Genomic DNA, 17,308 nt, shown 5'->3' with positions numbered 1-17,308 from the left:
AATAAAAATTTCCATTAGTTTGATATTTATAAGTTTTAGTTTACTACAATCATAATAGGGAAACTGCTACGTATTCAATTATGACAGCAAATATCATTAAATTTTTCTTTATAAATTATAAATTTATTATAAATTTTTACATTATCATTTTCAGAATGTTATGAATGTGGACGATATCTGATATAAATTAAACCAAGTGTAAAATATTAAAGGTAAATGAGAGTGATCACAGAATTAACAATAGGATACCTCACTTCCAAACTAAAGTTAATCAGCATAATACCCAACACTACCATGTGTATAGTCCACCAATACCTATTCAACAACTGCCCTAAATAAATTTTTCCCTGAAAAAAAATAACTAGCATTTTTTCCTGTATTCCTGACTGATACTCTGTGTGATTTAAAAATTCTTAATTCCAATAATAATAATGACAAAAATAACCACAGCTACCAAATGCTACTTACCATTTCACATATGATATCTCATTTAAGCCTTATACCAAATCTGTAATCTTCATATTCATATCCCCTTGAGATAGTCCAACAATCAGCCTCTGGGAAATTCAATTACCTAAAGTCTCAATACCAGTAAGTGGAAAGGAAAATCTGATTTCAAAGCCTGTGCCCTTTCTACAACAGCATGCCACCTCTCCTAATCCTTCATCAAATACGTTACTCATTCAATTTATCCAGCATTAAAATTGGGTTGACATTATTTTAAATTTCTACCAGGAAAAGAATATGATAACAGTACTGAGAGTAAGACTAAACCCTTCAAGATAAACTTTTCATGTGACAGTAGGAATTATTCATCATTTTGAATAACATAGCCAAATCGTGGCACAGAAAGGAAGTAAAATAATGTTTTCCTGTGTGTGATATAAAAACTTGTAAAGATAATTCTTTACTGAACAAGTAATATAAAAGAGCCTAATTATTTCTAGAGCAGTCTGTTTTTCAAAGGTTTTTCTTTCAAACGTAGCAACTAGTCAAAAATATTTTTATAAATCAGTAAGTCACTTAATACATAGGTAAAATTTCTAATAGTTTGAAGTGTATTGTATTTTCATCAAAGAACTCTTAGAAATATAAAATGCTGCACAAACGTTAACAGTGATTACTAGAGTAGACATATAATTTATCATTCAAACCTATACACTTTTGGGAGAAGGGGTACTACTAATTGTTACAACGTAACGACAGATTCAACCAGGACTGTGCCAGTAACCAGGACACGTGGACACCTTAACTATTGCCCTCTGACTCTTCTGCTATTCAAAGACCTATACATGCCTACTATGCAAAACTATTCGGCTACATAGTTGACAACTGTAGCACAACATTAAAGAAGTACTTTCTTTGCTAGCCACCCATAAAAGGCTTTTCATTAAGATAGTTCACATTAACATAAAACTGCAATAACTTCAACTATACCTCATTCTGAAGTTCATCACCACTTTTAACAGAAGCAAGCATATCATATAAAGTACAGCAAAGATCTTCTATTCTTGTTGCTTCAGCCATTTCATTTAAAGTTGCATTTAAGTACTTCTCAACTTCACACCACAAAAAGGAGTCATTTGTTTTTTCCACAGGCTTGAGCCCTGGGGTAGAATGCTCTTGAAAATGTTCATTCATAAACTTCTTGTAATCTAGGCTTATAGTTTTCTGAGATTCACCATTTATTGGCAGTTCGTCAAAGTAGTCCAAATCATGCATGTCAAATGAAAATGCTAAATTTTTACCAAATAAAACTCTATCACCATTTTCCTCTTTTGTCATCTGGACAAGAGCTGTAAGACTGTCTTGATGAAAATGAGAAGTAATTCGATTAGTAGCATTACAAGCTGCAGTGGCAGATGACGATGGGAAGGGACCAAACATCTGTTTGATAGCCTTCGTCTCCTTGTGACCAACACAGTCCTTCAAGTGAAATGTCTGGAAGAGAAATGCAGCCGCACTTTCAATCACTTCTTTCCCATTATCCATTCCAACTATGCAAAGACAAAAGAAACAATATTAGTTCAAATGAATCATGGTTCAAGTTACCATTTTCAAAAAACTCCCACCAATATTCTTCTGAGCAAATCCAAAACTGAACACGCACCGATACAGATAACCAATATAGGAGCAGAAAAATCCCTTTAAGCCCATTCCCAAATTCTCAAAGAACTGTATCAAATAAACCATTATCAATAATTATTCTATAGCTAAGCACAAAAACTACCTAATAACAACCCTTTAACTATTCCTAAAAACAATTCGAGGCACTAGCTAAAACTTATTTAAAACCAAATTTAAGTACTAATTTGATGAGCTAGTTAAACTAAAACAAGGTGCAAAAAAATCTGAATTATAGACTTTGGAGCTGGAAGGAAACCTCAGAGATCTGTAACTTTCCAACTTTTCCTGTAAATCTGAGACGGCAAGTAGATTTACATAGTTTTCATTCAAACACACTTAATACCATAAAGGATGAACCTAAATAGAACCTTTTAAAATAAACTTAGCCATATTATAAAACATAAAAAAAAATCTGCTGTTTAAGAAACCAAAAGTAAACTCCTTACCAAAGTCAGAGGAAGTAAAGGAATAGCTCCTAATTTCTTTAAGGCATTAATTTCTCATATCTGATTTTCTCCAATAAAAGAAGGTGTCATAGAAGTCAAAGAATATTCTTAGGGCAGAAATAAGGAATTTCAATCTTCAGAACGTCCCAAAAGTCAACGTGACTTACCAAAAGTAATACTGGTAAAGTTAGTAATATAATTACCACTAGTATCTTCCTGAAACCACAGCTCAAATCTTATCAATAGTCACAAATCTTGAACAGCTTACTATAACTCGGTAATTCAATCCAAACTCCTATACTTTGTTTTCAAGTCACACCAAAAGCTGTCCCCATCCTTTTTTTCCAGGCTTACTGGCTATTACACATTTCCTGCTCCAGCCAACAAGAATTTCTTAACATCCAAACACCAGGTCCTGTCTTACACTATGCCTATTTCCGTGCCTTTATGTAACCTTCCCCCAGGCCTCTGATTCTTCAAATCCCACTCATGTTTCAGAACCCAGCTCAACTGCCTCTTCAAGGTGAGTACCATATTGTGTACATTATTGTAAATTCTCACTGTACCAAGCCCCAAATAGGTGTTCAACAGAGATTTGTTGAATTAAACTGAACCCAGGCCTCTATGACAACAGACTAGTGTTTTTACACTACACCACATTGTCTCGATAACTTTTTATTGTACATGTTTACACATGTGTAGAAGACTGACAGTTTATATGAATGAAGATAATCAATTTTACAATGCATGCCTATTATTTCCAATTTCTTCAAGTATGAAGTCTTTTAAGATTAAAAAATTTAAAAAAACACCATCTGGCATATTCTTTTAGCATTTAGGAAAATACATGTCAAAAATCTGCTATAAATTAAATAATGCTTTTAAATTAACTAACTGAATAGCATTTATGTACATTCTAGTTATTCATTCTATACATGATGCTTGGAGAACTTAGGTGTTGGACAATTTAGGGACTGTGATAATCTACACATAATTCAACAGGGTTGGGAATACTATAGTTTGAGAAAAAATGGAATTCACATTTACAAACTTATTCTCTAACACTATAAATATGTATTCTTTCGTAAAGATATTATCATTCTGCACCTTGGGATTTTTCTTAAGCAACTTACTAAGAACTCTCACACTAAATTATGCCAATTCTTCCTAACAAAACTATCAGATGCTAAAGTGGAGACCAGAGTCAAATAATTTGGGAGAGATCAAATAGTTACTTAGCTATTAAACAAGATTCAAAGCAGATTTCAAAAACTCCTAAATGAACGTCTTTCCACTACACTACACTAATCTACTGTAAATTCCTAGAAACTAAATTCATCTCTAATTCTCATTTACCAAATAAAAAACAAATAAATCACCTTAGGAATAAAGTAACAAATGGAATAATAACCTTAACTTATTACCAGAAGTGGAATTAACAAATACTCATTTGTGGGTCACTGGCTAAATTATGTTACAGCCATATATAGCCTTCATTAAATATAATGCAGTGGATCCACATATCTTGCCATAAAATAACCTCCACAATACAGTAAGCAGGAGAAATTATGAGTTCACTTTTGAACAAAAATAACTGCAGACTCATAGAAACATCTACAAAGATCAAAAAAATTTTTTTTCAGGGTTTCAAATTTTAAATGAACATTGACTTACATCTATAAATTTCAATAACATAGAACTACTTTAAAAAGTTTTAAGCTTAGGTGGATAATGATGCTTCATAAATTTTAACACCCTAGCCTAACTATTAACTCTCCTTCTGCACAACTTATTCCACCACATCTTTCAACTGGACTGCTAAAAATGGACACGTGTTCACACCACAAAGCCATTTCTCAAAAGCGAATCTCTACACCACGCTACCCAGGACTCTGGAGTTTCAACTGTTGAAACGCACTAGCAAACAGCATTTGTTGTCATTGTTGGCCATCCGACAGGGAAAGAAGCTACCGCATTCTGAAAACAATGAACTTTCCTGGGATGTCAAACATGCGAAGACATCCATTCTTGCCGCTTTCCGGCAACCACCCACGCGCTTCTGCCCCCCTCTCCTCCAAAACCCGCGGAGCCCAGACACGTGCACCAGCGAGCCATTGGCACGTGATGGCAGGGGATTGGCTGTTAGGGGACCCCGGATGAGAAGAATGCCCAGCATTGGAGCAGAGACTGGAGCCCCAGGCAGGGCAGCGACAAAGGAGCCACGCCACTTTGCAAGTACAGCCACCCACGAAGCCAGCACTCAGATCTTTTGGTGACTGAAATACATGAATGGTGTTTGTAAAACAGAGAAAACATCTGAAAAGAATGAATGAAATGATGTCGGACTTGTCAAACCTCCCCTCGACAAAAGCGGAGTGAGAAGGGGAACCCTGAGAAACCTAAGCGCTGCTCCGCGGCTCGGTCAGCGGGCTGGACCAGTGCACAAGCACTGGCCACGGCGAAGGGAGCGCGGAGGCCTCGGAAGGCGCGCGCGGCACCTCTCGAGGGGCAATTTGTAATGAGGGAGTGTGTTCTTGTTTTCTTAGACCATATCCAAAATTGATCATGTTAGATTAACAGTGAGGATCTTGTTCACAAATAATCTTTCTTCTTCGTTTCCCTTTATATTTTATGTACAATTTAATATTGAGTAATCTTTTAAATGATTACTTATTAGGCTGAAGCTCTTTGGTCAATTAAAACTTGCTCCCAATTCTTCAAACTTTTTCTGTTTTACATCACTGACTGTGCTAATCTTTCTGAGAGAAATTTAGATATTTTAAGTTTAGTTTTGCCCTCAAGATAAAGTCTCAGTAAAGAATAAAATATACACTAAATAATCAACTGGCCAAAGTTTGAATGCAACAAGAGCTCCAGACCTTTAAGGAAGCTACTCTAGATCCCTAACCACTTGACTATCCTACTTGAGTAGGAAATTTTAATTGAAAATTGAATAAAAATATCCATCAACTGCTTGCATCCTTAACTGCTAAATACTCAATTTAGAAGTTGTCAACAAATGAGGTCCTTAACCAGTTAAATCTTCTTCATTGTTCAGTAGAAAATATTTTACAAATATCTTTTATGCTTATATGTTAATATTGCACTGTTCAAAGTAGTCGGTTTTTTCATGCTAGGTCCATACCTGAAGTGTCCATTTTACCCGACACTTGATCTGCAACTGTAAATATAATATTATAACCCTACATCAGCGTCAACTCAAGCTCATTCCATTTGTTAGACATATCAGCAAGGCAGGCAAACTGCTATGAACGTTATATTTGAATAGAGATTAGCTAACTGATTTTTTAAACTGATTGTGATGATGATGATTTCTTTTACCAATATGTAAAATATTTGTACCAGCAACTTTTCTAGGTCAGCATTACACATAAAAAAACACAAAAATGATTCAATTTAAACATATACTATCCTGTCATTTTTTTCCCTCTACATATTCACCTGCAGTGCCTGTTAGTGTACTTTTTAAACAAGTACAGCATCCAAAACCGTCACACGAATCTTGCAAGTATTTTCCTCATTTGACTGAGAAACTCAGATACAGAGAAGCTAAATAACACACTAAGTCTACAAGAGCCAGGATCATCTTTTTTTTCTCTTTTTGCATTACGCCATCTTTGAAATAATTACCAAATTACCAAACAAACATGATGTAATGGAGATAAGCATTTACCATATGGCTTCTTGAGGAATAAACTGAACAATTTATGTGATATAAATTTAATATTGCCTAAGTAATGAAATTTAACAAAATGAGCTTCATTTTTTTAGGGTGTAACTGTGCATCAAAGCACCTCCAGCAAAACCTTGCATTAAGTGGGCAAAGTATTCAAGAAATATTAAATATAGTAATCTGAAGGAGTTGCTTACATGTTCATATTATTCCTACACTTATATGGAAATTATTGCCTTCAGGCTGAGCAAATAATTAAAGGAAAGCAAACAGAGAAACATATTTGGTGGAGAAAAAGAGTGGCAGTTCAAGGGATTAAAAAAGAGTCCAAGGCACTTCCCCATGTTTTGAAGCCAGGCATTTAATTTTACATATATTCATTACAAAAGGTGAAATGCATCTATGGTGTAGACTTTAAATCAGCATGCAGTCACATATTACCATTTCTAGAACGAAAAAATCCTGCATTAAATTACAACTTGACTTCCCAAGCAACCAAATAGCTAACATAAAAGCTTCAATCAGATTTTATACAAAAGCTTCTGATAATAAAACCATTATTTTGAGCAACACAAATGCAATAAACTGTGCCTCTGAACAAATCACATAGCTCATGAGATTTACTTAGCATTTTTTATTTTTTTAATGCCCAAGGAAAAACATCAAAAAAAAAGATGACAAAGTACAGTCACGTGTCGCTTAACAACAGGGATACGTTCTGAGAAATGCATCGTTGAGCGATATCACCCAGGCTATATGGTAGTACTCTTATGGGACCACTGTCGTATATGCAGTCTGTCACTGACCAAAACATCACGATGTGGCACGTGACTGGATACACTTCACTGCCGCATCTATTTATCAGATGCTTAGTACTTGCTAATACTATAAAGAAAATTAACTGCAACCTTAAAAATGCCTCTACTAAGGGAATGCAGTGTAAATTTTCTTAAGCTTAAGGAACCATAATTAATTTGTAAATGAAGAATAATATACTGATAAACTAAAGCAAACTGTGAAGAGTTGATCCTGTTCCCATTAGGAAAATATTTCCATTGTGATTGCTCCAATATCCATTCGATTTATAGCTGTTTGCCATATCCCCAACTAATCTGAACTGCCTATTTACACAACGGATACATTAGCAAAGTCATCTATGATTTTCATTAAGTCACTCAGCTCTTTTATTTTCTAATTTCTCTTGTGAAATGGACATAAATATAACATCTCTGACCCTGAAACATACAAACAAAATCTAATTCTGTCCCCAAGTTTCCTTTTCTATGAATTTCCTCCTGACTTACCCAAGGAGAGTTCCTGCCCTTTTAGTATCACCATATCACTAGGCATATACATCTATCAATAACATTTAATGACAAAGAACTATTTGTTTACCAATGGCTACCGGCACATCTAGGTTTTAAATAAAATTATTGACTGATAGTCATTTACCAGGCTGCACTCTAGGCACTTTGTAGTACTGCTTCACATCACAACTACTATACAAGTAAGAATCACCATCACTATATTATAGATGAGGAAATAGGTTTAGTGATATTAATTAGCTACCCACTAGTAAATAAGAGAACTAAATTTGTACCACATATATTAACTGAAAACTTGAAATTATCCTAAGCTGTAGGAAAATAATTTTATGGAAACTTAAAACCGAAAACAAAAAAGATGGTACAAAAAAATATTGTTGCAAATATTCTAAAGAAAATATTAGCTTACTGGATCCATCCATTTATCTAAAAACAAAGTATAAGCAAGTAGAGTTTATTCCAGGAGTACAAAGATGGTTAAGTGTCAGAAAATCTAGCAACGTAATCTACTTTAAAAAAAATTAAAGAAGAAACATCTAGCACACAGATGACTAGAGGTGGAGAAGACATGGTGAACAAAAGGCAACAAACATGAAGAAAAGTCCGAGCCGTGAGCAGTCTCCAGCCCTAACATTATTAAGCTGCTGAACCCTAAGGAGGGAATTTGTCAGGTAAAACAAATACACCCACTTGGTCTGTTTGTCATTGTAGGTTTTGATATCTGAGCTGAATTAAGCTGAATGGTGACTACACAGGTATTTGTTATATTATTTTTTTATTTTTACCAGTATAAAATATTTCATGACAATTGTTAGTATAAAAAGCTATAATTTTTACTTGTTTTTTGAATATAACAAGAATACATACAGTACACATACAGCTCAAAGAATTACCACAAAATGAACACACCTGTATTATTTGGATAACTTCTTCCAGAAACAGAACATTATCAGCTCCCCAGAAACTTCTTTCATATCCACTCCATTATTCCCTTCCTCAAAAGTAACCACTCTCCCAACTTCTAAGATTAGTCATGCCTAATTTTCAATTTTATACAAATAAAAATCAAACTATCTGTTCTTTTGTGTTTGGATTCTTTCAGTCAACATTATGAGATTCACTTCCAACGTTACATGGAGCTGTAGTTTGTTATTGCTATAAGATAGTCTACATATGATAATTTATCTATGCCACTATTTAACAGTGAATTGGGTTGTTTCCACTTTAAGGCTATTACAAATAATGTTGCCATGAACACACGCGTCTTTTGTGTACGTGTGCTGGCATTTTTACTGAACATTTATGTACGTGTTGCTAGATAATAGGCACCAAGATTTAAAATTTCTCTTGTCCAAGCACAGTAGATGCTACCAAACAGTTATTCAAAGCAGTCCTACCAATTTAAATTCTACCAGCAGTGGATGAGAATTCTTGTTTCACATTCTTGAGTCTGACCAACATTTGGTATGTCAGTCTTTTTAATTTTAACCATTTGGTCAGGCATGTAGTGGCGTCTCCCTGACTACTATTTAAGTTGGGCACCTCTTCATGTTTATTGGCCATTCAATTCTCTTCAGCAAAGTGCTTGTTCAAGGCTCTTGCTCATTTTTATACAGGATTATCTGTCCTTTTTTTTATCGATTTGTAGCTCTTATTTAATGTAGAAACAAGCTCTCTTTTTGGTTATATATGTTGAAGCTATATTCTCCCACTCTAAGACCCGCCTTTTTACTCTCAAAATACAAAGTATCCGTTTTGGGGCCAGCCCAGTGGCATAGCAGTTAAGTTTGCGCACTCCACTTCAGTGGTCCAGAGTTCGCCAGTTCAGATCCTGGGCACAGACCCATGCACCGCTTATCAAGCCATGCTGTCCTACATATAAAATAGAGGAAGATGGGCACAGATGTTAGCTCAGGGCCAATCTTCCTGAGCAAAAAGAGAAGTGGCCGTGGATGTCAGTTCAGGGCTAATCTTTCTCAAAAAAAGAAAAAAAGAGTATCAGTTTTAATGGAGCCCAATTTACCAATCATTCCCTTTATGTGTACTTTCTGTTTTCTGTTTAATAAATTTTTCCATATTCAAAGATCAGGAAGATATTCTTTTATATTTTACAAGTTTTATTATTTTGAGCTTCATGTTTCATTTTATAATCTGCTTAGAATTATCTGTACATTTTTTTCCTATGTATGTGCAGTTGACCCAGCATCATGTTCTGAAAACACAGCCATGTCTCACTACCCGGGCCCTCATGATAAATCAAGTGTCCTAATATCCATGAGTCAGTATTCAGACTCTAATCCATCCCACTGGTCTATCTGTCTATCCTTGGACCTACACTGTACTGTCTAAATTACTGATCTTTAAAGTCTTCATATCTGGTAGAATAAGTTAGTCCTCTCTATTTTTCAAGGTTGACTTGGTTGGTCTTTGCCTTTGAATTTACATATAACTTTCAGATTATTCTGTCAATTTCCACACACCCTCAAGGACAAATCTGTTGAGATTTGGACTGGGATCGCAATGAATGTGTAGATCAATTTGGATAAAAACGATATCTTTATAATACTAAGTGTTCCAGTCCTTTGTATATCTCTCCATTTATTTAGATCTTCTTTAATTTCTCTCAATAATATTTTAGTTTTCCATGAGGAAATCTGCTCATCTTTTGTTAAATTTACTTCTAGGTATTTGATAATTTTTAATGTTTCTGTAAATGGCATTTTTTTAACTTGCTGTTTGTAAGTAGAATTGATTTCTATATTGACCTTGCTAACTTCATTTTCTAAAGATATAGTCATGTAAATAATGGTAGCTTTTTTTTAATCTTTACACCCCTTCTTTCTTTCTCTTGCCTTATTATATTAGCAAGGACCTTTAGTCCAGTGAGAAACAGAAGTGGTGATAGGCATTCTTGTCTAATTCCCTATCTCAGAGAAGCTTTTTCAACACTGCATCATTAAATATGATGTCTGACGTAGGTTTTTTTATACTCTTTTATCAAATTAGAGAAGCTACCTTCTATTCCTAGTTTGCTGAAATTTTTTATCTTAATTGGATTTAGATATTCATAAAATGCTTCTTCTTCATCTACTAAGCATGTGACTTTTAAGACTTTATTACTTTATATGAATTACACTGTTTTTCCCTATTTATTAATGCAATAATTAACATTTATGACCTCACATGTGCTTGCGTTCTCTCTCGCACACACATCTCATGTGTATGTTTTTTTTTTACTGACTCTTTGACAGTGTATTGCAGTCTTCATGACACTTCCCTACAAACATGGCAGTATGCATCTCCCGAGCTTTAGGACATACTCTTACATAGCCACACCACCATTATCTCACCTAAGATTTAATATTACCTAATGATACACAGCACATATTCAAATTTTTACAATGGCCCCCAAACAGCTTTATCATTTTTTTTCTCATCCAGGACTCAATCAAAGATAGTACACTGAACATGATTTTTATATTCCTGTAACACCCTTTAATCTACAATAGTATCCTCATATCTTTTTAAAATGACATTATATTGTATTTCCCAGTAAAGCAGTCAAGGTATATAATCTTCGTGTGAAGGTTTTTAAACACAGATTGAATTTCTTTAATAGTAAAAGATTCAGATTTTCTATTTTCTCTTTTGTCCATTTTAGTCATTTTTGTCATCTTAGTCCTCTGAAGCTGTCAAAGCTCTGCTCATCTTCTCATCCTCCTCTTCCCCGCTGGGTTCCTCTTCTGGAATGGTCAGTCACCTCTAGGAAAAAGTGGCCCAAATGCCAGGATCACATTTTCTGGGTTTACTTCTGCTTCTAGATCTTGGCCCCATAATTCTTCATTGCTGTAGTAGTACTCTGATGCAGTCACATTTCATATTTCACAGTTTTTCTAGTTATTCTCAGCAGAGAGTTGTTCCAAATTACCTTGTCTGCCAATTAAAGGGAAGTGGAACGCTGAACTTTTTTGGTATCTGCAATTTTCAAGATAGCTATTTTTCACTAATACTCCTGAAAAAGTCCTACCACATCCAATACACAACAGATCTTTATTATTCTAAATGTCTACTGTTACTTCCATAGACAGACTTGCCAGATCCTGCTAATATCTTTTTATACCTCCTTTTCTATCATTGCGTTATAAACTGCTTTCCACCCTTGGTTTTGATTTCTCACTTTTTTATAGTCAAATCTTATTTCTTTGAGAACTCAAAAACATAATGGATTCCGAAATTCCCTAAACCACACTTTGTAAGTCACTCCCATCCAACCTAACTTTTGATTCATACTTTTCTTAAAGACAAAGTTATTAAACATAAAATGCATAAAATGTCAAAATCCAAATAAGGCAGAGGCTATAAATTAGAGAAGGCAAAACAAACAGAACTTTGTGTGGCAAAATAATTTGAATACTGAAAAAACCTAGCTCAGTTCTGGCTGAATCCTGATTGGTATCCAGACCAGAGTAAAATCATTAGCTCATTCTGTTCTGGCCCTGGGAGACTCAGTCATGGAGCTGATCAGGAACTGTCGCGTCTCTCTACTGACCTTCCCACCATTCTTGACCCTCATTCTTGACACTGTGAAAATCTGATCAGCCTCCTGAAATGAACATTTAAAACACTAAGCTACAGAGATACATGCCTAATACATGATGCATTTTATTGATTGCCACGCTCAATCTTGACCTCTTTACTTTCAAAAATGTTTTTATTTAGAACACATAAAATGTACTAACAAAATTTCATCGCCAACAGAATACAGGTTAATATGACTATGCTTATCCTTCAAGATCCATGGAGAAGATAACTATGTCTACAACGAGGATTTGGATAAACTAACATTAAGGACCAGTAATACTATTTTTTTTTGGTGAGGAGGACTGGCCCTGAACTAACATCTGTTGCCAATCTTCCTCTTTTTGCTTGAAGAAGATTGTCGCAGAGCTAACATCTGTGCCCATCGTCCTCTATTTTGTATGTGGGACACCTGCCACAGCACGGCTTGATGAGCAGTGTGGAGGTCCACGCCTGGAATCCAAACCAGCGAACCCCAGGTTACCAAAGCGAAGCAAACGAACTTAACCACTAAGCCACTGGGCCAGCCCCAAGTAATACTATTTACATTACTTTGTTCCTAAAGCTAAGCTTTATTATTAAACTAATCTTGAAAGGAGAATAAAATTGTAAAAGGTATGGAAAAATATTGAATGTAAATCTGAAAGGAAAAAAATACTTCAAAATAACAACAAAAAATCTCTGCCACTTGTAAGACATTGTCAGCATCAGAGGTAGTAAAGAAAATAGAAAACTTTTAGTTGGATTCTCAATACTTCATTTATTTATTGAACAATCTACTGTATCCCTTGTACCATATGAGGCACTGGGATACAAAGATGCTGTGATTCCTGGAATCCCTGTATCATCAAGGCACTCACAGCCCGTCAGGAAGGGAACAGAAGTAAATAATTATCAAATATTGAGACAGTATTCTAAAAAAGTACGTAAGAGATGACAGTCTAATGGAATAATGTCTACTAAGATTAGAATGGAATAATAGAAGACACAAATAAAGCTTAAGTCATTTCTTCAGAGATGAGAAAGCATTTCACCAGTTGAACACAATAGGGAAATTTATTTTTTAACACACAAACAACAGAAAAAAATAGCACTGTTCAGGAAATGAAGAGAGTAAACACTGCATATATTAGGAGTAAAGGTTTCATGTGATAAAACAGCAAGGAGATGAAAGGGTAAACTGTTTCAATTCATAAAGGAGCTTTTCTTATGTCCATTCTAAGGAATCTGGTCTAAAGAGTAAGCTGGGAATAAAAATGAGCTTTGTTTTTTACAAAGATCAGTCTAGTGACAGCGAAGAAGTTGAATAAGAAAGGAAGGCTGAGGCAAGGGGCTACTGCAGTAGTGCAGACATGAGATGGTAAAAGCCTAAACTAGGGTGATGGCAAATACATAGAGGGAGGGAGTTCAAGAATAGCTTAAAACGTACACTTGACAGGACATGACCTCTGACTACAAGGAAAGGAAAGAATCTAGAATTTCCACCATGTTTTCTATTTCAGAATTTGGGTCTAGGCCTACCTTCACCTGGGATTCACTAACCTTCATGGGCCCTGTTTCTTCACATACAAAATGAATGGATTAGACAAGATGTTCCCTGATGTCCCCCCAGCTTAAAATACCTATTACTCTGACTAGTCAATACATATGGTCTTAAACAAGTACCTCATACTATTATATTACAATCAATTGAAATGTAAGTGATTGCTCTTTTTTCTTTATTCTCTTGTTCTACCTTTTCAATACAATTACACCAAAATTACCTGTGCTAAAAGAATGGTATAAGAGAAATCACAAAGACATTTCTCCTGTGAGACTAATCTTTTCAAAGCTGCTAGTTTTAATTACATTTCCAGTCAGCAGTATTTTCATTCAGAAAGAGTGGCCGACTACTGGCCAACTATTAGTTTCACTAAAGCTAATAGTTATTCAACTTAAACACAGTATTACAAAGTAGGTATAACAAAGCATTTGCCTAAATCCAACCTTAAGATTTTATCTATCATGAAAATATTCTTTTGAGACATTACATCTCAAAATAATCAATCCTTACACACATCAACAGATTAGTCCCTGAGTATGAACCAGATATTTTGCCAATAGGCAAAACTCCTAGGATTATTTTTAATGACTGATGTTTCAAACAATGATTTTTGACTGGTCAAAGATATTTGGGGAAGTAGTCTAAAGGATAATTTATTTTTTAAAAATCTTAATTTCTACATCACTTACATAAAGAAACAACTTAGCCATGGTACTAAATAAGTTTAATATTTTATTACTGTTTTTGCTAGGTATTCTAAGGCATTTTTAAAATGGAAGAGGAAGGAAACTCTCTACAGTTTTTGAAAAGCACTTTAGTCAGACCACCCCCCTGGTGGCCCTAACATCTTAGAAATAAAGACAGTGAAGCCCGTAAGGGTTAGGATCCTAGTCAAGGTGATCTACACTGGAGACACTGCATTTTTGCTACCATTTTCCAAAGTATCTAACTGCCTCTACATTCTTAAAATATAAAGTGTGATTCTATGCCAAATGCTATCACAAATCTCACCAAAGTGTGCTCTGTTTCCCGTAGGCTTAAGCAAACTCAACTCTGACTAAAGCTCTTGAACTTCAGAAGATCATCTAACTACAGAAACGTATATGACATTTATTTTGTATTCTCACAACTTAAAACAGTGAGGACATTCAATATTATACTATACTACGAAACAATGATAATTAAAGGATAATCAAAGTCAAAATACTTAAAAAATAAATTTAAAGATTTGATGATCATAAATCAGAAGTCTTCAAGTATATGAGATAGAACACCCTCCAAAGTTAGTGTAGGGAAGAAAATTGCTGACCAGCATATGGAAAAGTATAGATCTACATTATCCCTCTACCAAGAAATCACCTGAGAAAGCTTTTTCATTTATTTATCAAGTAAACCTTCATTAAGACCCTAAAATATGCCAAGCACTGGGGATGGAGACAGAACAAGAAAAATAAGATCCTATTCTCATTAAACTTACATCCTAGTAGCAAAACACAAGCAATAAACAAACAAGCAAAATATCAGATAACAATAAATGTTGTGGAGAAAATGTTACAGAGGGTTATAAGATAAAGATTGATTGGGTAACAACTTGAGATTGGATGGTCAGCGAAGGCCTCATTAAGGAAGTAATTTTTTAGCTGAGTTCAGCATAACAAGAAAGGATCTACCCACTCTAAGATTAGACAGACAAACATTCTCAGCACAGGGATGAGCATGTACAAAGACCCCCAAAACAGGCAGCAAGTTAGTGGGTTTGAGGAAGCGAGAAAAGTCCATGTGTCTGAAACAAAGTTAGCGAGGGCGACCATGACTTGTGGCCAGAAAGAAAGGTGGAGGCCAGATCACATAGAGCCAGAGCATGAGTTTGAACTTTTTGGAGGCAGAAAACCTGAATTTGGAAAATTTAGAACTATAGTAGTATTAACTATGCGTTTTAGTTATAAGAGTCTAGAATGAGATGATGAATTTCAATGAACAAACTCAGATGTACTACCAAATAGTCATTTGATTTGTTTTGTTTTCAACCTTGGGAAAGTAACCTGTGTTAAGCACATAGTCTTACAATCTCTAATTATAATTTCTTTCAAATATAATTAATTGATGAGAATGTTAGTGTGTGACAAGAAATAAAGCAAAGTTCAGCTTTAGTGCTGTCCCTCACTATGTGCTACGTGGGCATCTATAAGAGATTATGCCTTTTAAGGTTCCTGCAAGTTACACTAAATTTTTAATTTATCTGACCCTTATTTCAATCAAGACTGGTTTTCAAACTCTAAATTCCTATAAATCCCTCATGTTTGACTGTATTATAATTACTACTTTCCTTCTACCTCCCTGACTCTATCCTACGCTCCTTGATAGATAAAACGTTCATAATTATGAATACTTGCCAGGAAATGTTAGCCTCTCACTATATAATATATAGTTTAAAAGAAAACTACTTTTGAACCTTAGTGGTTCTTTAAAAAAACACAAAACAAAACTATACCTATTTGCTTTGCAGCCTGCAATATATCTTTTAAGTCTTCATTTACACTTTGCATTTCACTTGTCTCCAGTTTTTCATTCAAAAATTTTACTATCTTCTTCCACGTCAGGTCCAAACCTACAATTTGTTCATGAAGTTTAGACCGCTTCATCTGAAACAGCATAATAAAGAGACATATTGGTTAAAGGTTTTCTCAAATCCACTACTTATTGCATCTATTTTACATCCCATTATACAGCTTGGCACTACCCACAAGAATTCAAAATTGTATCTATTCACATCCAAATTTACAGCTCCCAGAAGGAGCTTTATTTAATGTGATTTAAAAGAATCTCATTTGTTTAAAAGATATGTTTAATAAAAGTTTCCTTTTTCTTTTATCATTTTAATCACAATGAATACTCATCATGAAATTATTTTCATACAGCAAAGTAAAAAGCATAAAGTCCAACATCTAGATAATAACAATTGGTAACATCCCATGTACATCTTTTACACTTTTCTGCTTGTTTTTAACATAGCTTAGACCATATTGTATACAAGACCTTTATGCGATACTTTTTGATGAAAGGCATTTAAAGAAAATTAGATTCCTATGATGGGTTCACTATATTCAAATCAGCATTGCTTTCCTAATTATGATCCTAGAACAGGTTAGGCATCTAAGAGCTCTTATCTATCCACACTCTTTTCTTTCTTTTCCTCATTCTCAAGAACTGACCACAGAAAGCAATAAAAATTTTACTTTACACCACTGGCCTTGATCCATAGATTAAACTTCACGAAGCCTTCTGACCAAATGAAAAAGTAGTAGGTCAGATAAAAACTAATTTTACTCTTGGTTGTACTGATGATGCTGCATAATTCACTATTACTTCCCTGCCTCAGTTCTAACTTTTTTTTTTTAAAGACTGGCACCTGAGCTAACATCTGTTGCCAATCTTTTTTCTCCCTTCTCCCCAAAGCCCCCCAGTACATAGTTGTATTTGCTGGTTGTAGGTCCTTCTAGTTGTGCTATGTGGGACGCTGCCTCGGCATGGCTTGAGGAGTGGTGCTAGGTCCACACCGAGGATCCGAACCAGTGAAATCCTTGGCTGTGGAAGT

General features: G+C 34.8%; 1 protein-coding gene across 2 annotated transcripts in view; it reads right to left on the bottom strand.

The window, feature by feature from the left end:
* ASCC3 (activating signal cointegrator 1 complex subunit 3) overlaps positions 1–17,308 on the bottom strand; it is a 323,391-nt gene that overhangs the window by 288,311 nt on the left and 17,772 nt on the right. For both annotated transcript variants that reach the window (XM_046674951.1, XM_046674950.1), the window contains exons 3-4: positions 16,205–16,355; positions 1,438–1,997 (exon numbers count right to left, since the gene is read on the bottom strand). In XM_046674951.1, coding sequence (XP_046530907.1) covers positions 1,438–1,997; positions 16,205–16,355 — 711 coding nt within the window. The remainder of the gene's footprint in view (positions 1–1,437; positions 1,998–16,204; positions 16,356–17,308) is intronic.

The sequence above is a fragment of the Equus quagga genome, chromosome 11, assembly GCF_021613505.1.
Source record: "Equus quagga isolate Etosha38 chromosome 11, UCLA_HA_Equagga_1.0, whole genome shotgun sequence".
NCBI classification, from domain to species: Eukaryota; Metazoa; Chordata; class Mammalia; order Perissodactyla; family Equidae; genus Equus; species Equus quagga.
The sequence above is the reverse complement of the archived record's forward strand: the minus strand, read 5'-3'. Positions and strand labels throughout refer to the sequence as shown.